We start from the raw sequence: 24,499 nt of genomic DNA on the forward strand, positions 1-24,499 counted from the left end.
TGTGTGTCACGTTAGTAAAATCTTTATATCATCACGATATGATTCCAAAGACGATAAGTGATAATATTGAATTAGTAGCTGTGAATTAACCTCCTCAAGGTGGAGACTTTGCTTCATGAAAAGGCGACAGACACATGGAATACATTGTATTTATTCAACGGCCTAGAATAATCCAACACAAAAGTAAACTGTACAGTACAGCACTGCTTTCTGAACTGAGAGCATAGAGAAAAAATACAAAAAATAACTAACGTAAGGCACTCAATCGGAAGAGAGACGAGTGAGTTTTCTGTTTTGGTTCAAAGTGAGACAGAAAACAGGAGAGAAACAAGAAAAAATCAAATACTGTATGTAAATCAAACCACTAGAGCTGCAACAATTAATCGATTAGTCGATCGACAGAAAATTAATCGACAACTATTTTGATAATCAATTAATCGTTTTGAGTACAATTTTAAGGTCAAATCTCTCTGATTTCAGCTTCTTAAATGTGAATATTTTCTGGTTGCTTTACTCCTGTATGACAGTAAACTGATATTATCTTTGAGTTGTGGACAAAACAAGACATTTTGAGAGCATCATCTTGGGCTTTGGGAAACACTGATCGTCATTTGCTACCATTTTCTGACATTTTAAAGACCAAACAACTCATCGATTAATCGAGAAAATAATAGACAGATTAATCAATTATGAAAACAATCGTTAGTGGCAGCCCTAAAAACCACCCGCGCCAGGATGGACGCAAACACAACCCAGCATGAAGAAGATATTGCTAACAGTTTCACCCTAGCCACTGGGACCAGAGCCACACACACACATGGTTTGGCTAATGTGCCAATATGGCCCGCTGTAGACTTTGTTTTTAAGCTAGAAGCGCTAACAGATGCTAACGAAAAGCGTCAGCTCTTGTTCAGACTATTGAAAACCTGGCCCTCGCTCTAAAGACATGGCAGGCTCTCTTGTTATGCTGCATTCCAGAGACTGTAAACTCTACTCAGCTTTACCATTCACCTTTATAATCCTCAAAATACACTGAAGTTCCATTTACGGCACCACATGAACTTAAATCATCTGAACACCTGTGTGGTAAAAGGTTATGAATCATCAAAACACCTGTGTGGAAAAAGTTTATGAAGTTGACCTGAAATTGCACTTAAGAGTTGCTAACATTCTATGCTAACTAGCTAGCAAACTATGCTAACTAGCTAGCAAACTATGCTAACTAGCTAGCAAACTATGCTAACTAGCTAGCAAACGCGGCTTAACATTTTTGTAACAACTTCTGACTTTGACTGGAGCACAGCATGAGCGGTAGAGAAGGCGAGACAACATGGCAGCTGCAGATATGAACCCCATACTCCAAACTACCAGCGGCTCTGGTCCGGACCGGGGCGAGAACAATCCATTCATTCGATCGATCAGAAGTGTATCCATTTTCTAAGTGGAATTAGTTTGATTGGTTGCAGTGCATGCTGGGGGAAGAGACAAAACCAGCCAATCCAGATGACGACTTTGAGGAAACTATGGAAGCCCCGTGTGTCCAAACGACCCGGGAGAACAAAAATCACCTTCCTGTGTCCCTCTCCTCTGATTGGCAGGGGGGCTACTAGCCCCTGTCCCAGCTGCTCCCTTGGTTGAGGTTATACTGCCTAGTGTAGCCAAACTCCACCCCGTCTCCGCCTCCTGTACCCGCCCCTGTCGTAGCCCCCGCCCCCCCCTGCCCCTCCCTCGCTGGTTGTTGTTCCTCCTCGCTCCTCTCTGGTTGGAGCTCGGTGGGTCCATCCGCTCAGACTCCTCCCAGGGGTCCACCGTGGCGCAGCTGACCGACAGCAGGGGTTCCATGGCCACGCGTGGCGCGGGCCCGCCGGGGTCCACCCGCCCCAGGGGAAGCAGCACTTTGACGGGACTGGCCGGGTTGTGGCAGCCCCGCTCGTGGGACAGGTGCTTGATGTCGCCGCTTGCATGTGAGAGGACGCCGTGAGCGGCCGGTGGGACGGGGCCGACGTTGGGCCGGCTCCTCCTGGTCCAGACGGGGGCTCCAGTCCTGCTGCTCCGGGGAATCCTCTTCTTTAATCTCTGGGGGATTATCAGTAGGAAAATGTTTGTTTTATTACATCTGTCTTGTCTTCAAACATTATTATCATTACACTACAGCCTAATATTATAGCGATATCTTACTGTAATATTGTATGGGCAAGCACTTACCCCAGATATCATCTGCTGCTGCAGAAACATTTTGTTAGATTAGCAACTTTCTCCAAGTCATGTGCTGCAACCTCGACACTTTTGAAATGTGATGCTGTTTCTGATATTAACCTTCTTCAAATATGTACTTTTATTTGCAAAGTGAAGTACATGGGTACAGACAAGCTTTTTTCTTCTTGTAATTCCCAAGTTAATTTTCATACAACTAATATAATAAATCAATAACCTTTAACTACCAATGTATTGTACTACATCTCAAGAGTACTAAAATATAGAGTCCAGTTATTTATTGACCAATTCTCTCTCTCTCTTTTTTTTGTTTACCTTTATACTAGGGGAGTCTCACTGAGAGCAATGCTCTCTTTTTCAGAAGGTGTGTTCACATTCACACCTGGAAGCTGACCAGTACAACCACAGTCTGATCTGTTGGCCACTGATCAGCTCCACTGGAGCGGTTGGGGTTAAGGGCCTTGCTCAACGGCACCTCAATGGTGCTAATGAGGGAGAGGCGAGTGCTGCTTTCTCACTTTCCCCACCCAGATTTATCCTGCCGGTCACAGGGATCGAACCGACAACCTTCTGGTCACAAGCTGCCTCCTCAGGGCTGTACAGTGCTACATATATGTAGCACGTGCTATGGAAACATCGGTCTGTGCGATGAATGAATTTACTGCAGTAGCACACGTGCTATAGGAAGAATCAGCGTGACATCATGGCCACCCAACCGCAGCAGTTAAAGGGATACGCCATTTTGAGAGCTTAGGCCATTTGTCATATTGGCAATATCAAAACTAGAATGTACTGCTACTGCACACAGCGCATGCACCTCATGGCAAACGAGGAAGTAACTTTGGTTATACTCTGTTTGTTCAGTTACTCTCTTTGTTCTCGGTGTGTGGATTTACTACGAAAATAACCGTTTCACGTGACTTTGGATTATTATTTCATCGCGTGGTGAGTACACGAGTCACAACATGTACATGTGAGTGTTTCTGGCGCTGTTGTAATATGTATTTGAGCGATTGAACGGGAGTAGGCAGCAGTACCATAGACTGCCATTGTAGCGCTAAGCTAAGTAGCGGTGAGCACTCTATTGCCGTTTGTACTGCGTGCAGAGTGAAAATAAAGGCTTCTACATTCTAGGTTTGATATCGACAATATGACAAATGGCCTAAACTCGGAAATGTTGGCGTATCCCTTTAACTCATTCACCGCCAATGACGTCTTTGACGTGTTATCAGAAATAGCCCTCCCCGCCAATGACGTGTTTGACGTGTTTTTGTTTTTATTAATGCAGGGCGTAGTTTAAACACTTCCCCAGCCTGTCACATGGTATCAGGTCCCTAGCATCTAAGACAACACGTGAACAAACACATACCGCAGCTGTTGTTTTGAAATTGAGCAAGAGGAAAAGCAGAAAACGGGTAACGCTTCCTTGTGCAGACAGGAGAAACGCCATTGAAACGCGCCTCGGCGCGCTGCACGAGCTGGAGTCGCCTTCCTCTGTGCCAGCCGGGAGAAAGTAATCAAGAGATGTGTTTGATCATCGGAGGAATGAGGAAATGATCGATCAGTTTGCGAGGGCGGTGAGGACGTGTTGAATAGCCGAGGGGAAAACGGGAACGATCAGATAGCAGGGAGGATATGACAGGGAGACATGGACGAGGACGGGTGCAAAATAAACACACAACAGCAAGGCACAAGGCAGAAGCGGCATTCACAGCAGCCCGCTGTCCTTTCTCAAGAGCTATTCAGTTCATGAAATCGCTGGGCTGCGTGCCCTCCAGTGTTGCTCCTGGCCAATCCCAGCGCCACAGGGCGTGGTTATTGCTTATCCTATGTGGGGTTAGAAATCTAAAAGGGGGATCGGGGATCGTGTGTGTGTGTGTGTGTGTGTGTGTGTGTGTGTGTGTGTGTGTGTGTGTGTGTGTCTGTCTGTCTGTCTGTCTGTCTGCACACTCACACCGAGTAAACTGTATTGTTGAATGTAAAAAAAAAGCACTTCATGTGTATATATATATATATATTTTTTTTTTGTCATTTGTGTCCTAACGAATAATATTTACATGTCTGATGTCAATACAGTTCAAAATAAAATAATTGAGAGTGAGTTCTTCCTGAGATTGTGCCTTTTTACAAAAATTGCCTTTTCTCCTGTTTATTTTCTCAGGGAGAACTTTTGGGGGAAAACAGGGTGTATATAAATGGCTATAAGTAGAGTACAGAACATGCTAAAAGCTCACTTTTTTTTTCCTGGTGAACCCAGAGACGTACATCTTCATTTTGAGGTATTGCAAATCACTCTGGTGCTAATAGATAATTTACTGTGGGTCTTGAAAGATGACCAACAATTATGAAAATCTTTGGCCTGTGCTAAATATTGGCAGTCCTAAACTGTCGGTGAATGAGTTAACTAGTATGAGTTGTGCCAAACAAACGTTTGTAACATCTCAAACACTATCCATCAGAATGCTTATATTTTGACATTCTGAGTGAGAGCAGAAGTAGCTCAAGGGTCTGATGTATAATATATCATATGTACGTCATATTAGAGTTGTGTGAACTGTCGCAGTTTTTAAAATGAAGTGAATTTAGTAAAAAATTGCCACGTGGCACTTTGCCAGGGGGTCCGCGAAAAGTTTTCAGGAAAATAAAAACAAAAACTTTTTTTTGTAAAAGCTTCATAGTTCAACGGAAATATTTGATGCTTTAAATCTAAAATGGTTCATGGATTACATTCTAATATAACAAATCTATCAATTTAAAAGTCACGTTACTCTGGAAACAATTAAGCTTAGGCCAAAATCACAAATCAGAATGAGGGGGTCCCCGGTATATTTTCTATCTTGTAAGGGGTCCTTGCCTGAAAAACATTTTAGAACCTCTGCTTTAGGCCACCACTGACATCACCAAAACAGGACTCAGAAGTGTTTTGATGTTAAAAAGATTTTGTATTGAATAATCTTGATTTTGTCGTCAACTTTTCACCGTTATTCATAGGAGCCTAATATACACACACACACACCATATACCATGATCATATCTCCAGAATCTAAAAATCTAGAATAATTTTATCTTGTGTTCAACAGGCATGTAAATGATAAATACATGTTAATTGATACTTTACTAAATACAGAAATAACATACAATGTGAGCAAAGTGAAAATAACATTTGAACGTCACCAACCTGCTCTGTGTAGGCGCACTTCAGGTTTTAGAATCTTGTCCAGCAGCTTTCTCTGTCGTTCGTTCTCCTCTTTTAAATCCGAAGCTTCCTCCTCGTACTCTGTTAGCGTTTCCTCAAGCAGCTCGAAGATCTCCTGATCAGCCACCGCTATCCGCTCGTTCGCCAACGCTCTCAGCTGCTCGATTTTAGACATTTTCACTCAGAGACAGCAACTGAAATAAAACATGCATTTTCCATATAAATATTAATATAAAAATACAACAAGCACTAAGGTGCCCTAGAATGTCCTGTTTGTGTCCAATGTAGTAATCATTTCTCGTATTGATTTGGAGTCAGTGGGTCACATTATTGGGGATAATAATCCGGATTTGACACAACAGACATTTTGAACATTTGAATTTATATCCTTGAAAAACGGATTCATAATAGAAAAATCTGTTTTATCCAAATTAACCGATGTAAATGGTCTTTGTTGGCTACAGATGCAGGTCTGGGATCTGGGATCATTTCATTTGGTCAAGCAGGCCCCTCAGATAGGGTGTACTGTAGGTAGTGTACCGTCCGGTAGATTCCCTGCCTACCAACACGAGGGCCGCAGGTTCGCGTCCATACAGGCACGATTGGCTGTGTCTGCAGTGCACCGTGGGTGGGAAGCTGGATTGAGGGTATGTGAATGAGGTAAAGAAAAACAAAAAAAACAGGGGGAACAAATCAGATTGAATGTTTTATGGTCACTCATGATTCAGTAGGTCACGGGTTGGCTTGGTTCCAGCCTTAAAACTCGTTATATATACGGATTTTTCAAAATGTCTATGGAGAAAACGAATGGGGAACTTACTTCCGGGGCGGGAAACGTCACGAAAAATCACGTGACTGTTGAGCTCTATTGTGGGATAACAACATTGTGCGTGGGTAAGGTAAAGTTTTATTGTGATTGGTAACGTGTATGTCGCTTGAGACCAGTTTAAATCGATACCTGCAGTTGACTCAGGGGTTGCTAAGTCGAGACGCAGCCTGAAGAATGAAGGCGGAGTCTCGCGTCGAGGCTACCCAGACGCGCTCCAGGTGTTTCCTTAATGTTACGGTTATGCGACGTCATTTCCAAGTTTAACGTTACAGATCAGCACATTGTTGGCTCTCGGTCTAAAATACTCCCACACTTAAAATGATCGTGGACGAGGTTTTTGTAGCTTGTCCTGTTGTTTGGGAATATTACGGGCGCAGCCATTTTCACTACCTAGCCACCTTCCACTAGCGAGACAGCAATACAACTTCCGGTAAAAAGATATGTAGCAGTAAAAAGATAAAAACCATTCTACACAAGTCTAAAGCACACAAAAGCACAAAAAAGAAAAGAAAAAAGTTGTATTTGAAATCTCCTGATGGGCATGGCCTATTTCATGCATTGTCTCTATTGGGGGAGAAAATGGGGGGGGGGGGGGGGGGGGGGGGAGAATCGCAGGTCCCTCAGAAAGTGACACCTAGTTTCAATATAGAGCTATCAATGGCTCCCTCTTGTGGCCATTGTGCACTGCCCCTAAGCCCTTGTTCACGCAGGACGCCTAACATAAGCACAACTGAAGCTTGAGACAGGCCAACTGCCCCTAAGCTCCCGTTCACACAAGATGCCGAAGCAACGCTCAACCTAAGCTCTACCTACGCTGAACCCACAAGTTTCATTTAGGCGTCCTTGTTAACAGGCGAAGCCCTTCACACCACCCGCGCGCGCGCGTCACGCTGAAGCCTCGCCGAAGCCACGCTCACGCCTTGCTCAAGCGATCGTTCAGGATTCACGCCGATTTTCCAAGCGTGACGCGTGCTGAGCCAGAGCATTGATCGGTCAAGCCAGGCATGAAGTCAATGGGAGTTGTGGGCGGGTTCAAGGCGCCGAGAGGAAAAGAGAAGGCTTCTTGTGTGAACGGCTCAGTGTGAGCCTGCCTCAAGCTTCAGTTCTGCTTACGTTAGGCGTCCTATGTGAACAAGGGCTAACACACCTCTCCCATTTCTCTCACAAACACATTCCAGTGTTTCCCAAACTTTCTTCCTGGGGACCCACTTTTTAAAAATGACAAATCATCGCAACCCGATTATAAATCGTGAGAAGAGACAATTTATGGAGAGATGAACATTCCTGAACATTTTTACTGCCAGTTCCACATCACCTTCTATTATCTTGACTTGGTAAACCAGCCACTTCAAATAGATTATGTTTGATCAATCCCAACTTTGTTTTATGCACGTTGCTGAAAACATTATACATGTTAAATAGCCTACTTTATAAATGAGACAAAATAAATGATGTCTTAGACAATTTTCAATAATGAAGGCTACCTTAGTCAATACCTGATTAAACTATCTTATTCATTCATTCATTGATTCCTTCCATTCATCTTTATTTCCCCTGCAGCCAACGCCCTGTTCAGGTCATGTCACTCAGTCATAAATAGACACGCCCCCTTCAATCCTGTCCAATCACTGTGTCCCACGCTTTCCCACGCTTTCCCTCTCTCTGGCCTGCTGGCCAATCACTTGAATGGAGGATCTTATGAATGGAGTAGTAGTTTATATCAGGCCCTTGGTATTTGTCTGTGTGTAACTCACCTTGTGTGTCACCCGCAGTTGCTGAGTCTACGCCGCTGCAGTTGTTTCGACCCTCCTCCTCCCCTGAACACCACCATGTCATGGCTCCTGTAGAACTCCCTATGGGGGGTTCTCTATCCTATACATCAGTGACGTCCTCCTCTTGCTCAGGAGGAGCGACATCACATCATGGAGTCATACGCCAAATCTAAATGTTGTTCGTCCATTCATTAAAATTTGTTATACCTTTCTTCTAGTCTCTCATTATTGAAATGCATTTAGGTTGAGTGAACAGGCCATGTCATTGTTTTTACTTCTCATAGTCATCACTCATCCAAACTCCAAAGGTAATTAAAAAGGCCTATTCTTGAACAAATCGGCTGGGGTTAACTGTTTTAGGCCTATTGCCTAATCATCTAATTGATAAAGATCAGTATGTCCGTCCAGGTAGTGTAGCAGTAGATTCCCTGCCTACCAACACAAGGGCCACAGGTTCGCACCCCTGCGTTACCCCCGGCTTGGTCGGGCATTCCATACAGGCACGATTGGCTGTGTCTGCGGGTGGGAAGCCGGATTAAGGGTGTGTTTGTAAGACAACATACACATTTTAAATAAAAGACTGTGGAAGAAATTCTGCAAATTTATTTGGGACCAAAGCAAATCTCCTGCGATCCACCTGTGGGTCCACTCCAGACCCAGTCTTTAGGAAACACTGAACTCCAGCTGTTTTTGGCTGCAATAACAAACGGAACTCTGGCTGCCAATTCAATTAGCGAGACTTATCAAACATTTTGAAATAAAAATAAAATAAGCCAGACTTTTCCTTTATCCGCCTTCATGGAATCCCACTAATCATTTGTGTCCACTCCACCTATCGACGTTTTCACATCGTTAGCTAGCTAGCTAGCACATCGTTTAGCTATCGCATTATTAGCAAGAGGTTTACACACAAATTCTGCCACATTGTGACCAGCTTTCTGGTGTCCTTCAACACTCGTCTGTTACATGACAGCTAACGTACAGCGTAAAGGATTTAGTTTGAAGACCTTTGCAATAAAGAATCAAATCTCACCGTTGTGTAGCGTTTGTGGCTAGTCCGAGGTATTTTTTATGGAAAGCCACTCTTCTTCTACGATCTCTTGCTTCTTCGCTTGCTGCTGGTGTGGCGCTGTGTCGAGCTGGAAAACCCCTCTGCTGCCCCCTGCGGCTCCGGCAGTGTATAACAACAATACATTTGCAAATGTCACCGTTTTACAGCATGGCTGACTTTGAGGGCATGTCAATCATGACCTTGTTTTTAAACAGCTTGGCGTTGGCAATGTTAGTTTCTAGTGGAAGTACAGGTCTGTTAACCTGACACTGGTAGATGGCGTGAATCCAGCTGCCTCACAAGCTGACAGGTCTGTAGGAGTGGTTTGACATATAGTACAGCGGATTACCAAAAAATTGTGCACTTTTTGAAAAAAGCATGAAACTTTTACCATAGTTAGATGATACCATGAGGTGTATTTTCAGATGTGGAGTCAAGTCTGATTTGACCTCTGAGGCCCGGGAGAGGTCAAATTCTAAATGGCTGCCGAAAATATTGAAAAATGCTTAACTTTGGAACCAAACACAGTAGAAGAACATTTAAGGTGTCATTTCCCACAAATTTTTAAGTGCCCAGTCAGTTGGTGATACTTTTGAGATCAATAGAATTCAAGAAAATACCTTCAGATCAATGTCAAGGTCAAATTATACAGACAAAGGGAAGCGAAAGGTGCAAAAAGGTGGTTTATTTCCCAAATAATGGAAGTAACAAGTGATTTTTTTTTATTTTTTTTATGATGACAATAATAATTGTGATAATAACTTATATTAATACAGCACCTGTAATTGAACCAAAGGTTGCTTAACTCATTCACCGCCAAAGACGTCTTTGACGTGTTATCAGAAATAGCCATCCACGCCAAAGACGTGTTTGACGTGTTTTTGTTTTTATTACTGCAGGGCGTAGTTCAAACACTTCCTCAGCCTGTGACATAGTATCAGGTCCCTAGCATCTAAGACAACACGTGAACAAACACATACCGCAGCTGTTGTTTTGAAATTGAGCAAGAGGAAAAGCAGAAAACGGATAAACGCTTCCTTGTGCACTATGTGCAGACAGGAGAAACGCCATTGAAACGCCCCTCGCGCGCTGCAGGAGCTGGTCGCTTTCCTGTGTGCCAGCCGGAGAAAACGGGAGAAAGTAATCCAGAGATGCGTTTGATCATCGGAGGAATGAGGAAATGATCGATCAGAGGGCGGTGAGGACGTGTTGAATAGCCGAGGGGAAAACGGGAACGATCAAATAGCAGGGAGGATACAGGGAGACATGGACGAGGACGGGTGGACCAGAACAAAACAAAATAAACACACGAACAGCTAACAAGCCAGAAGCGGCAGTCACAGCAGCCCGCTGTCTGTTCTCAAGAGCTATTCAGTTGGTTCATGAAATCGCTGGGCTGCGTGCCCTCCAGTGTTGCTCCTGGCCAATCCCGGCGCCACAGGGCGTGGTTATTGCTTATCCTATGTGGGGTTAGAAATCACGCAACGAAGGGGGATCGTGTGTGTGTGTGTGTGTGTCTGTCTGTCTGTCTGTCTGTCTGTCTGTCTGTCGGTGTGTCTGTCTGTCTGTCTGTCTGTCTGTCTGTGTGTCTGTCTGCACACTCACTCACACTGCTGTATTGTTGAATGTAAAAAAAAAAGCACTTCATGTGTATATATATATATATATATATATATATATATATATATATTTTTTTTTTCATTTGTGTCATAACGAATAGTATTTACATGTCTGATGTCAATACAGTTCAAAATAAAAGAATTGAGAGCGAGTTCTGCTTGAGAATGTGTATTTTACAGAAATTGCCTTTTCTCCTGTTTGTCATCTCAGAGAGACCTTTTGGGTGAAAACAGGGTGTATATAAATGGATATAAGTAGAGTACAGAACATGCTAAAAGCTCACTTTTTTTTTCCTGGTGAACCCAGAGACGTACATCTTCATTTTGAGGTATTGCAAATCACTCTGGTGCTAATAGATAATTTACTGTGGGTCTTGAAAGATGACCAACAATTATGAAAATCTTTGGCCTGTGCTAAATATTGGCAGTCCTAAACTGGCCATGAATGAGTTAACAAAACAAAACAAAAAAACAATCAGAAACAATCAGTGGATGGAGATACGGCAAACAGACCATGCTTAGTGTCCTTTCATATCAGGATCACGTAATGGAAATACTGTACTGAAATTTCTTAACCGTCTATCTGTCTAGTATAGTATTGGGTGGTGCCCCCTGGCTGACTCCCCTCCCCAGATCCTCGCCTTAGGGGGTTCTCGAATGAGAACTAAACCCTAACACAGTCTCCCGAACAAAAACACAGATCAGTACATGCAAGTGCAGCTTTGACACACGTGCACCGTCCAGTGCACCCTTTCTGGCAGTTACAGCGGATCAGCTCATGGCAAGATTTTGCTGCTTCAGGGAGAGCTGTCCAGAATGGCTGCCACCCAGTGGATTATTTTGTCCAACCCCAGTCAGATGGATCTGGTATCTTTGGATCCAAGACAAGTGACTGGTTCCACAGGTTGGCCTGAAAGCAAGTCTGCTTGATGTGCTCTTTAAGGGCTGCCTGGGTTGGAGGGATGTTCTCCAAAGTCCTGGACTTCTGTGAGAAAAGGTGTTTCCTAGCATCATTTACCTCCATACAGTCACTGGTTCGGTCGTACATCAGCACCACAAATCGCTCTATCAGTGACCTTGATCCTTCACTGACCTCACTTGGCATGGCCAGGAGTTCCTGCAGAGCACCAGTGACCTCTGGGAAAGACTTCCAAGTCTCCCAGGCTGTCTTCTTCCCGATGTTGTAAGTTGATGCATTATGTAAACTCGAAGAACCTGCTGCAGGCTTATCGCAAAAGAAGCAAGTAGGCTCTGTGGACTGTGAATGGCGGTGCGCTGATCGCGTGTGTACAGAAGAGGTATTTTCATGTTGCTCTGTATTTAATTTCTGACTTAAGACATCATAAGCTCTTTTGATGAATTTAATTCGACAAGTCTTGTGCCACCCAGCATTATGTCTCCTCAAAGTGGATTCTATGCCATCTCCATCATCTAATCGTTCCAGGTTGAGGTCCATTGGCATGTGCTGAAGAGTACGGAACCGGGCAAGGTCTTCTGCCAGGGATACATAGCCACTACCAACAGATTGTTTTTTAGTGTTTCTGAGTGGACACTGTAAAGGTTCATCTTTAACTGCTTGGCAGAGGACACAAATGTCCCAGTTAGTGCTGGGGGCTGGCTTTGAATCCTTGGATGAAGAGGGCTGGGCTGTAGGGTCCACCAAGCTATGATGCTTTGACATGGTTGCGATGACACTGCAAGAGAAGGTTAAAAATGTTACAACATTGCTCAAGTATGTATAATAGCAGAAATGTCTTGTCTTATGCCTGAAGGAATTATAAAACATACATGTATCCTAATATAAGAATTAACAGAACCATATTTATGAATTAAATATGAATGTATAATGTATTAATATATGAATATAACAGCATTATTTATCAAAAACATAAGTCAGATTAATTTTCTTTCCTAGTGTACTTACAGGTAAACCAAAGTTTTCTTGCACCCCTGGAACCAACCGCAATCGCAGGTGCATCGGGGAGTAGACATCCTTCACTGCACTAAGAGAAACAAGAATGCTCACACACTGTCTTCCTCAAACAAATATTTACTTAATGTACCTTTCAACAATATGGTAATTGATTTCAATACTATGATTCTAAAAGTTAACTTAATGGCTAGAATACTCACAGGTTATCCCAAGGTTTCTTGCACACCAGTAATGATCTGTGACAGTGATGGGCAGGTGCAGTGTCCAATATAAGGAGGTGGAGCACTATAGCCTACATACCAAGAGAAAAGGCACACCTGTCTCCACGGTCTCAATCAAAAATGTATTAACATAAGTGTTAAAGCCTGGCTGGCTGTTGAGCAAAGTTGAGCTAAGCTGGCTAACAGCTAGCTAGCTAGCAAGCAAGAGTGAATGCTGCTTCAGGGCTAAGTTTGGCTTCAAGAATTATTAAGTACAGTAAACCTGTAGCTATCAAGAGATGTGATATCCTTTACATTGCAAAGCTGAAGTCTATACTGTGTTCAATCATTCAACTGACTTAGCTCACAAATTACTAATTTTAACAACATTCAGAAGATTACTAATAATATTGTTCAATTATTCAATCACTTTACCTGTTAGAGGTTTGTCAGAATATCCATGTCAGAATATTCCTGCCAGAAGTTGTCTCTCCTGCAGACTGTAATGTTAGCTCATCATGTCACCCACCCTACTGACAACTCTAATGTAATTAGCTATACTACTGATAGAGGGCCACCTGGACCTGGTGGTAGTTCTGATCCTAGATAAAAAATAAAATAACCACACATCACAGTTAATAATAACAGATAGTACAAAGGTATAGAAGAACATTTTGGGGCACATGGATACAATTAAATAAATATTTATTGTCTTTTTTTAGATATTTTTTACCTTGACCTTAAAAGAAATGCATTTTCTTGAATTCTATTGATCTCAAAAGTATCACCAACTGACTGGGCACCCAAAAATTAGTGGGAAATGACACCTTAAATGTTTTTCTACAGCGTTTGGTTCCAAAGTTAACCATATTTCAAAATTTTCCGTGGCCATTTAGAATTTGACCTCTACCGGGCCTCAGGGGTCAAATCTGACTTGACTCCACATCTGAAAATACACCTCATGGTATCATCTAACTATGGTAGAAGTTTCATGCTTTTTTCAAAAAGTGCACAATACCTCTTGTATTGGGGTATATGCCGCTGTACTAATATAATTTGTGCACTTACAAAGAAAGGTGACTGACATTAAGTATTAAGTTATCCAACTACAAGATAACTGGCCCTCTGATAACCCTGAGTGATTTCTTTGATCCAAGTCTACAACAGACTATTTTATGTTTGTTGTTTATGTTGTTATAACAGAGGAAGTATAAGTGCTCTCTTGACATTTTAACCGGTTACAGGTTGAAAGTCTCTCTAAAACGTAAAACACTGTAAGGGGAAAGTAAAGGCAAATAATATTTATGCAGCAGCAGTGCAGTGGGTAAAGTGTGTGTCACGAATGACAATATTTAAATCTTTATAACATCACGATATGATTCCACTGAAAGACGCTAAGCGATAATTGAATGATCGTCCAGCTCTACTGCGTGAATTAACCTCCTCAATCAAGGTGGAGACTTTGCTTCATCAAAAGGGCGACAGACAAGACACATGGAATACATTTTATTTCTTTAACAGCATAGAAAAATCCAACACAAAGTAAACTGTACAGTACAGCACTGCTTTCTGAACTGAGAGCATAGAGGAAAAATACAAAAAAATAAACGTAAGGCACTCAATCGGACGAGAGAGATGAGTGAGTTTTCCGTTTTGGTTCAAAAGTGAGCACAGAAAACGGAAGAGAAACAAGAAAAATCACAAATCAAACATGTAAATAAAACCACCCGCACCAGGATGGACGCAAACACAACCCAGCATGAAGAAGCTAATGCTAACGATTTCACGCTAGACACCGGGACCAGAGCCACCCACACACACACGGTTTGGCTCATGTATTTTTTCATAGGCAGTCATGCAAATCTTAAAGCTGTTGAGTAAGTGTTGATTTCATGCCCGCTGTAGACTTTGTTTTTAAGCTAGCAGCGCTAACAGATGCTAACAAGAATCGTCAGCTCTTGTTCAGACTATTGACAACCTGGCTCTCGCTCTAAAGACATGGCAGGCTCTCTTGTTATGCTGCGTTCCAGAGATGACGGGAAGTCGGAAGTTTTGGCTTTCTGCGAGGAAAAGTCAAAGTGCAACGGCCTTTCAAGTCAATGTTTCTGAGACTGTAAACTCTACTCAGCTTTACCATTCACCTTTATAATCCTCAAAATACACTGAAGTTCCATTTACAGCACCATGTGACCTTAAATCTGAACACCTGTGTGGTAAAAGGTTATGAATCATCAAAACACCTGTGTGGAAAAAGGTTATGAATCATCAAAACACCTGTGTGGAAAAAGGTTATGAAGTTGACCTGAAATTGCACTTAGAGTTGCTAACATTCTACGCTAACTAGCTAGCAAACTATGCTAACTAGCTAGCAGACACGACTTAACATTCTTGTTAACAACTTCTGACTTTGACTGGAGCACAGCATGAGCGGCAGAGAAGGCGAGACAACATGGCGGCTGCAGATATGAACCCCATACTCCAAACTACCAGCGGCTCTGGTCCGGACCGGGGCGAGAACAATCCATTCATTCGATCAGAAGTGTATCCATTTTCTAAGTGGAATTAAAAGTTTGATTGGTTGCAGTGCATGCTGGGGGAAAAAACAAAACCAGCCAATCCAGATGACGACTTTTTGTGATTCCTCAGAGAGAAGGGTCAACAGGAAGTGTCTGATTTGGAAACTATGGAAGCCCCGTGTGTCCAAACGACACGGGAGAACAAAAATCACCTTCCTGTGTCCCTCTCATCTCATTAGCCGGGGGGGCTAGTAGCCCCTGTCCCGGCTGCTCCCTTGGTGGGTGGGGTTATACTGCCTAGTGTAGCCAAACTCCAACCCGTCTGCGCCTCCTCGCCGCCTCCTGTAGCCGCCGCCCCTGTCGTAGCCCCCGCCCCCCCTCCCCCGGCCCCTCCCTCGCTGGTTGTTGTTGTTGTTGTTCCTCCTCGCTCCTCTCTGGTTGGAGCTCGGCGGTTCCATCCGCTCAGACTCCTCCCAGGCGTCCTCCGTGCCGCAGCTGACCGACAGCAGGGGCTGGGGCCCCATGGTCACCACGCGTGGCGCGAACCCCCCCGGGTGCCCGCCGGGGCCCGCCCCCCCCAGGGGAACCAACACTTTGATGGGGTTGGCCGGGCTGTGGCGGCCCCGGTAGTGGGACAGGTGGTTGATGTCGCCGCTCGCCTGGGAGAGGACGTCGTAAACGGTCGGCGGGACGGGGCCGACGTCGGGCTGCGGCGCGGCCGCCATGATCGGGACATATTTGACCTGACCAGGGAGGAACACACGTTGGTTAAAATATTTGTTTTTCATCGTGTTCTGTACTCTCAGCAGTGGTAAAGTGTCGTCTCAGAGTGTACATAATGAAGGGTAGATCTGTGTGCGTGGTTCTTACGATGGGTCTGTTGTTGAGCGGAGGGTCCACCAGCAGCACCGGTCTGGTCTGCTCCTTCTGGGTCAGCGCTGACGGGACAAAAACAAGACCATCAGTCACACTATTGGAACGACAGATAAACTAGGGAGATCAACACATTGTAATTCATGCGTTTTCATTCTTTCCATTCATATATTTCTACTTAATAATCAGGTTTTATCATTTGTGGTATTCTTATTCTAGTTTTATTATGATATCTATTGCTGCTGCAATAAAGCAGTTTCCCCAGTGGGGTCATTAAAGCTGCATGAGGCAGTTTTGCATGTTGGAGGTCCCAAATGGAAATGTAAGGACTTCAATACCCAGAACTCCTGTCTGTGCTGTTTTCTACCAAAGGAAACCAAGAGAGGAAAAGATCGGAATTTGGTGAGTTCACTTTGTGATTTATCTTTCTTGTTTTATGAATTATTTCACAGATAAATAGTTGGGCTGCAACCAACGATTATTTTCATTGTCGATGAATCGGTCGATTATTTTCTCTATTAATCGATTACTTGTTTGGTCTATAAAACGTGAGAAAATGGTGAAAAATGGCGATCAGTGTTTCCCCAAAGCCCAAGATGACGTCCTCAAATCTCTTGTTTTGTCCTCAACCCAAAATATGAACTTTACTGTCATAGAGGAGGAAAGAAACCAGAAAATATTCATATTTAAGAAGCTGGAATCAGAGTTTTTACTTGGAAAAAATAATAATACTCAAACCGATAAAAAATAGTTGGTGATTAAGTTAATAGTCTAAAACTAATCGATTAATGGTTGCAGCTCTAAACAGCCAAATAACATCTCTGAAAAAGCCCATCATACCATAAGTGGAGCCAGCAGGAACGGCGGGCGTAGCGCCGCCGCCGCTCGTGGCGGTGGAGCCCTCCAGGGGACCGGGGCCTCGGCCGGGGCCCGGGGTCGGCTCATCGCTGGCGGGCTGAAACTGCTCCGTCGCCCCCTGGCTGCCCTGGAGCTCCATGGCACAGGCGGAAGACGGGTACCCCAGCAAGGAGGAGGAGGAGGAGGAGGGGTACTGGGGCGGGTTGGCGGGGTACGACGGGTGTCCCGGGGCTTGAGCCGGGGCATAACCCTGAGACGAGGGCTGGGGCGGGGAGTAGGGCGGAGGCGGGGTGGGGTACTGCCCCGGGTAGCTGGGGTTCCCGGGCGGGGGCACCTGGTGCTGTTAAAAAGTAGAAAAATACAGTCCGCACATAGATATTGCTCCCATGAACATTTATTGGTAGCCTATACCACTGCGTGACATTTTGGGTACAAAGCCTTCTTCAGTTCAGACATGAAACCAATGCAGACACACCTTACAAATACCAGTCTCAAGGGGGTCACCTGACAGGTCATGTGATTACACAATGATGAAGAAGAAAAAGCAATACATACAATTTATAGTGAGCCTTGTAAGTACAAGGCAAATGCACAATAGCCCTCTAAGTACAATTAATATGTGCGATTTATTGTAAGCAAACAATAATGCATAGTAAAAACGCACAGTAAAGTAGCCATACCTGGTGCTGTTGCCACAGCAGTGAGGAGCAGGTCATCCTGTGGGGCAGGGGCTGGGCGGACAGGTTGAAGGGGGGTTCACTGGGGTAGGGATGAGGGGGTGTTTCGGGGCCAGAGGCCTGCGGGGGGGCGGGGTGATCGTACTGGGGAGCGGCCGAGGCCGAAGCGGGAGGAGGAGGAGGAGGGTGGTGGTACCCGGGGAGGCTGGTGGCAGCAAAGTGGAGGTAGGGGGCAGGGGAAGGGGAGCGGGAGACTGGAGGTGGGGGGGAGGGGCTGCAGGAGGGCACCTTGGCGTGCGCGGTGTAGGCGTGCCGCAGCGGGAGGAGGTAGATGCACGGGGAGAAGATGGGGTTGGTGTATGCCTGGACAGGACAGGAGAGGAGAGAGGGAGCAGCGGTCAGTCTCTGGCTTCTACAACAGCTTTATAAACAAAAGCTATACGACGTTAAGTAGCATAATAGTAATTTGAGACAGCAGATGGATTTTTGTCAGTTATTTGTCACCGCCCCCCAAAAAATCTGTTCCCTCAGGATTGCACTAACACTACCAAGTGTTGCCAAGCAACAGGTAAACGGTTTCCTGACTGAAAGCTATTTAAGCTTGCTACGTTTAGGTTAGCACAGAGGATTTCAGTGAAGTGTCCCTGTGCTCTTATCCTGTATATCAGCACTCATGGAATGCCTCTCGTCCAATCAAATTGCTCAAACATAAGAGTGTTATATAATTAAAGGAACACCATCGATTTTCAACCAGCTTTTGTATATCATTACAAAATCGATAGTATAGGGGTTCAGGGGATTTGAAATGAAATTGAATGATTACGAAATGAAAAACCTTGAATAAAGAAACCTTGGTTAAAAAAAAAAAAATCAATAGTATATCCAAAAACTGTGGAAAAGCGGTTTTGCAGTCATTCATTTCGTTTGAGAGTTGATCTGAGAGAAGATGTGGACCAGTGATGTCATTTGTGCATGAATGACATCACTGGTCCACAACTTAACTCAAATCAACTCTCAATAGAGAACCGCAGGAATTATGTATTTTTATTTGTGTAGGCTTACCCAGAAGTCCCTGCGATGGCAATGGGATTTTTGTATGGGAATTTATTAACAAAAGTGTATGAAACAGTGAAGTTTGTGTTCAGCAAGATCATCTTCACAAACGAGGAACACTGTTATGACTTTTGTGACAGGTGTGATGGTCAGGTAGCCCCTGGTAGGTTGTGTCATGTGACTTTTGACTGAGCACCGGAGTTAAACAGGAAGTGGGAGTGGCTTGGAGTTAGTATTATGACGTGGCATTTCAGGTGCGCACTCTCTCTCAGCTGGTGATTGAAGAAAGCCATGGATTCTCTGTCGCCCCCAGTCTCTAGTCGTTTTCACGTATGGGTGTGTCTGTGTGTGAGATATTCTTTGTACTAGCGTCCCTAATCTACTGAACGGGAGCTGCTGATAGCCAGCTTCCATACTGAGGCTTGGTGCTGTCCTGTGAAACCATCAGAGCGCTACAGCCTGCTGTCCGAGGCAGGTACTCCTGGGTTTTCAGGTAGGCAAACTTTGTTTATTGACTTCCTGTGAGATAACCTGTTGCTCAGTCATTCTGTTGTTGTTGTTGTGGCGGGTTTGGGTTCTAGACGCGAGCCTGATTCTATTTTTGAGAACCGGACCTGTCACACTTTCGAAGCATAAGTAGGCGTAGGCGTACGTTTTTTTTTAAACACCGTTTTCAGAAAACGCTTCAAAAGTCATAAAAGTGCTCCTCGTTTGTGAAGATTATCTTGCTGAACACAAACGTTGCTGTTTCATAAACCTTTGTTAACCACAGACCTTATTTCGTGCATTTTAACGGAAATTCCCGTACAAAAATACCATTGACTTTTACACCTACGAGCCGGAAGTGTTAGCAGCCATGTTTCCCGGACTGGTTCCTGCGGTACTCTAGAACTGTCAAACTAAATGAATGACTGGTTCCTGCGGTACTCTAGAACTGTCAAACTAAATGAATGACTGGTTCCTGCGGTACTCTAGAACTGTCAAACAAAATGAATGACTGGTTCCTGCGGTACTCTAGAACTGTCAAACAAAATGAATGACTGGTTCCTGCGGTACTCTAGAACTGTCAAACTAAATGAATGACTGGTTCCTGCGGTACTCTAGAACTGTCAAACTAAATGAATGACTCGTTCCTGCGGTACTCTAGAACTGTCAAACTAAATGAATGACCGGAAAACGGTTTACAGTTTTCTGATATACTGCTGATTTTGTAATGGTACCAAGCTGGTTGAAAATTGACGGAGTGTTCCTTTAAAGAGCGTGGTGCTTTTTATTTTTTATAGTTACTACTCAAGATTCTTATGAAAATACCGCCCCACCCCCACGCCCCCCCCCCCCCCCCCCCCCAAATAAATAAATAATAAAATAAAAATAAAACATGCCCCAGGGCAGAAATATGGAGAAAAAGTTGGCATTATAATGCACATGCAAAAAAAAAATCCATCTGACCAGATAACGTACGATAATTATCGTATTTGTACGATATTTTACCACCAAAACTGATCATTTTGACGCTCTGGTACGATAATTCGACACTGCCCAGAATGCATTTCGGCATTGACGAGAGAAGGGAAAAATGGCGGAGCGGAGTGTTTCCTTTCTCTTTAGTTTGGGCTCTATCTATGGTTAATATGGCCCTTTATGAAGTTTTTAATAGTTTCAGTCGTCAAATGTAATTAGTTGACCCCCAATATGCAATCGGTTTTTCAAAATAACGCCGATTTGGAAATATAATTTTGGAGAACCATGCACAACCATCCACGCACAGCCGACCGACCATCTCAGCTGATGTAAGCCGGCTCCAGAATGGTCCTAGGCGGATAACTACAGTATATCATCGCAGACAGATGCAAGTGGCACTCACTGGAGCTCCAGAGGGGAGGAGTTTTAGCTCCAGAGGGAAGGAGTTTTAGCTCCAGAGGGGAGGAGTTTTAGCTCCAGACGGGAGGAGATGTACTGCAGCGCTATCTCCAGTTTAGCTAGTAAATTTGGTTGTTGTGAAACACAATTATCTCAACAACCGAGTAACGTATTTCAAAATGAATGTTACCAATAAAAGAAACGTGACTTGTACATGTTTACAAGCTACAGTTGTGGTTCAGTTATTCAGTGGCAGTTTAAGAGTAGTTGCTATCTACTACTTGTTGGTTTCTATGAATCGGTCTGCAGCACTTTATTCCCCCCCTCCACCCCTATTGCGCCCTACTCTGCCTCTGATTGGCTCACCCTGATATTTTACCGGGTGGGACTTGGCTCAAATGGGGTGGGTAGGTGGGTGAATTGTGCACCTGCAGCAGTGCTTAAATGCTCATCTCAGATGCATGACATCATAGCTGTGGTATATGCTCAGTAGAGCACGGCTGTAGATCTTTCTTACCTTGACTCCCAGGTTGAAGAAAAACCTCAGAACATTTATATCTGTGGAGAAAGACAGAGACAAATGTCATGTTGTTTGAGTTTAACCTCATTGTGCCACACACACACACACACACACACACACACACACACACACACACACACACATGTTAAACGTAACCAAACTAAGTGTAACTTGTCTCCTGACTTTGAACATCATGAAGTAGTGGTTTCTATCTCCGACCCTCAGGACCCTTCGAGTACCGCTGATGTTCTATTCTACCAGCTAGTTAATGCATTCAGCTGATGTTCTATTCTACCAGCTAGTTAATGCATTCAGCTGATGTTCTATTCTACCAGCTAGTTAATGGATTCAGCTGATGTTCTATTCTACCAGCTAGTTAATGCATTCAGCTGATGTTCTATTCTACCAGCTAGTTAATGCATTCAGCTGATGTTCTATTCTACCAGCTAGTTAATGGATTCAGCTGATGTTCTATTCTACCAGCTAGTTAATGGATTCAGCTGATGTTCTATTCTACCAGCTAGTTAATGGATTCAGCTGATGTTCTATTCTACCAGCTAGTTAATGGATTCAGCTGATGTTCTATTCTACCAGCTAGTTAATGGATTCAGCTGGTGTTCTATTCTACCAGCTAGTTAATGGATTCAGCTGGTGTTCTATTCTACCAGCTAGTTAATGGATTCAGCTGGTGTTCTATTCTACCAGCTAGTTAATGGATTCAGCTGGTGTTCTATTCTACCAGCTAGTTAATGGATTCAGCTGATGTTCTATTCTACCAGCTAGTTAATGGATTCAGCTGGTGTTCTATTCTACCAGCTAGTTAATGGATTCAGCTGGTGTTCTATTCTACCAGCTAGTTAATGGATTCAGCTGGTGTTCTATTCTACCAGCTAGTTAATGGATTCAGCTGGTGTTCTATTCTACCAGCTAGTTAATGGATTCAGCTGGTGTTCTATTCTACCAGCTAGTTAATGGATTCAGCTGGTGTTCTATTCTACCAGCTAGTTAATGGATTCAGCTGATGTTCTATTCTACCAGCTAGTTAATGGATTCAGCTGGTGTTCTATTCTACCAGCTAGTTAATGGATTCAGCTGGTGTTCTATTCTACCAGCTAGTTAATGGATTCAGCTGATGTTCTATTCTACCAGCTAGTTAATGGATTCAGCTGGTGTTCTATTCTACCAGCTAGTTAATGGATTCAGCTGGTGTTCTATTCTACCAGCTAGTTAATGGATTCAGCTGGTGTTCTATTCTACCAGCTAGTTAATGGATTCAGCTGGTGTTCTATTCTACCAGCTAGTTAATGGATTCAGCTGGTGTTCTATTCTACCAGCTAGTTAATGGATTCAGCTGGTGTTCTATTCTACCAGCTAGTTAATGGATTCAGCTGATGTTCTATTCTACCAGCTAGTTAATGGATTCAGCTGGTGTTCTATTCTACCAGCTAGTTAATGGATTCAGCTGGTGTTCTATTCTACCAGCTAGTTAATGGATTCAGCTGGTGTTCTATTCTACCAGCTAGTTAATGGATTCAGCTGATGTTCTATTCTACCAGCTAGTTAATGGATTCAGCTAGTGTTCTATTCTACCAGCTAGTTAATGGATTCAGCTGGTGTTCTATTCTACCAGCTAGTTAATGGATTCAGCTGATGTTCTATTCTACCAGCTAGTTAATGGATTCAGCTGGTGTTCTATTCTACCAGCTAGTTAATGGATTCAGCTGATGTTCTATTCTACCAGCTAGTTAATGGATTCAGCTGATGTTCTATTCTACCAGCTAGTTAATGGATTCAGCTGGTGTTCTATTCTACCAGCTAGTTAATGGATTCAGCTGGTGTTCTATTCTACCAGCTAGTTAATGGATTCAGCTGATGTTCTATTCTACCAGCTAGTTAATGGATTCAGCTGGTGTTCTATTCTACCAGCTAGTTAATGGATTCAGCTGGTGTTCTATTCTACCAGCTAGTTAATGGATTCAGCTGGTGTTCTATTCTACCAGCTAGTTAATGGATTCAGCTGATGTTCTATTCTACCAGCTAGTTAATGGATTCAGCTGGTGTTCTATTCTACCAGCTAGTTAATGGATTCAGCTGGTGTTCTATTCTACCAGCTAGTTAATGGATTCAGCTGGTGTTCTATTCTACCAGCTAGTTAATGGATTCAGCTGGTGTTCTATTCTACCAGCTAGTTAATGGATTCAGCTGGTGTTCTATTCTACCAGCTAGTTAATGGATTCAGCTGGTGTTCTATTCTACCAGCTAGTTAATGGATTCAGCTGATGTTCTATTCTACCAGCTAGTTAATGGATTCAGCTGGTGTTCTATTCTACCAGCTAGTTAATGGATTCAGCTGGTGTTCTATTCTACCAGCTAGTTAATGGATTCAGCTGGTGTTCTATTCTACCAGCTAGTTAATGGATTCAGCTGGTGTTCTATTCTACCAGCTAGTTAATGGATTCAGCTGGTGTTCTATTCTACCAGCTAGTTAATGGATTCAGCTGATGTTCTATTCTACCAGCTAGTTAATGGATTCAGCTGGTGTTCTATTCTACCAGCTAGTTAATGGATTCAGCTGGTGTTCTATTCTACCAGCTAGTTAATGGATTCAGCTGATGTTCTATTCTACCAGCTAGTTAATGGATTCAGCTGGTGTTCTATTCTACCAGCTAGTTAATGGATTCAGCTGATGTTCTATTCTACCAGCTAGTTAATGGATTCAGCTGGTGTTCTATTCTACCAGCTAGTTAATGGATTCAGCTGGTGTTCTATTCTACCAGCTAGTTAATGGATTCAGCTGGTGTTCTATTCTACCAGCTAGTTAATGGATTCAGCTGATGTTCTATTCTACCAGCTAGTTAATGGATTCAGCTGATGTTCTATTCTACCAGCTAGTTAATGGATTCAGCTGGTGTTCTATTCTACCAGCTAGTTAATGCATTCAGCTGATGTTCTATTCTACCAGCTAGTTAATGGATTCAGCTGATGTTCTATTCTACCAGCTAGTTAATGCACTCAGCTGGTGTTCTATTCTACCAGCTAGTTAATGCATTCAGCTGATGTTCTATTCTACCAGCTAGTTAATGCATTCAGCTGGTGTTCTATTCTACCAGCTAGTTAATGGATTCAGCTGATGTTCTATTCTACCAGCTAGTTAATGGATTCAGCTGATGTTCTATTCTACCAGCTAGTTAATGCATTCAGCTGATGTTCTATTCTACCAGCTAGTTAATGGATTCAGCTGATGTTCTATTCTACCAGCTAGTTAATGGATTCAGCTGATGTTCTATTCTACCAGCTAGTTAATGGATTCAGCTGATGTTCTATTCTA

The 24,499-nt window shown here is 43.5% G+C and overlaps 2 protein-coding genes across 3 annotated transcripts in view; both read right to left on the reverse strand.

The window, feature by feature from the left end:
* Nucleotides 1–1,733: 1,733 nt before the first annotated feature.
* On the reverse strand, nucleotides 1,734–9,149 carry LOC310779803 (uncharacterized protein). Of its 2 annotated transcripts, none has more exons than XM_083640307.1 (3): nucleotides 9,045–9,149; nucleotides 5,393–5,604; nucleotides 1,734–2,076 (listed from the first exon to the last, which is right to left on the reverse strand). In XM_083640307.1, the coding sequence occupies exons 2-3, from the start codon at nucleotides 5,583–5,585 to the stop codon at nucleotides 1,787–1,789; spliced, it is 483 nt and encodes a 160-aa protein (XP_083496433.1). In that variant the 5' UTR covers nucleotides 5,586–5,604; nucleotides 9,045–9,149; the 3' UTR covers nucleotides 1,734–1,786. The 2 variants fall into 2 exon arrangements, with proteins under 2 accessions (XP_083496433.1, XP_083496434.1); XM_083640308.1 differs by lacking the exon at nucleotides 9,045–9,149 and adding an exon at nucleotides 7,994–8,192.
* Nucleotides 9,150–14,307: 5,158 nt separating this feature from the next.
* The window catches only part of otud4 (OTU deubiquitinase 4), a 45,780-nt gene continuing 35,588 nt past the window's right edge, over nucleotides 14,308–24,499 (reverse strand). The window contains exons 18-22 of the mRNA XM_083640281.1: nucleotides 21,169–21,209; nucleotides 17,742–18,101; nucleotides 17,044–17,401; nucleotides 16,201–16,268; nucleotides 14,308–16,073 (exon numbers count right to left, since the gene is read on the reverse strand). Coding sequence (XP_083496407.1) covers nucleotides 15,579–16,073; nucleotides 16,201–16,268; nucleotides 17,044–17,401; nucleotides 17,742–18,101; nucleotides 21,169–21,209 — 1,322 coding nt within the window. The 3' untranslated portion in view covers nucleotides 14,308–15,578. The remainder of the gene's footprint in view (nucleotides 16,074–16,200; nucleotides 16,269–17,043; nucleotides 17,402–17,741; nucleotides 18,102–21,168; nucleotides 21,210–24,499) is intronic.

Source organism: Poromitra crassiceps (genome assembly GCF_964638095.1).
Source record: "Poromitra crassiceps genome assembly, chromosome: 7".
Lineage (NCBI taxonomy): Eukaryota > Metazoa > Chordata > Actinopteri > Beryciformes > Melamphaidae > Poromitra > Poromitra crassiceps.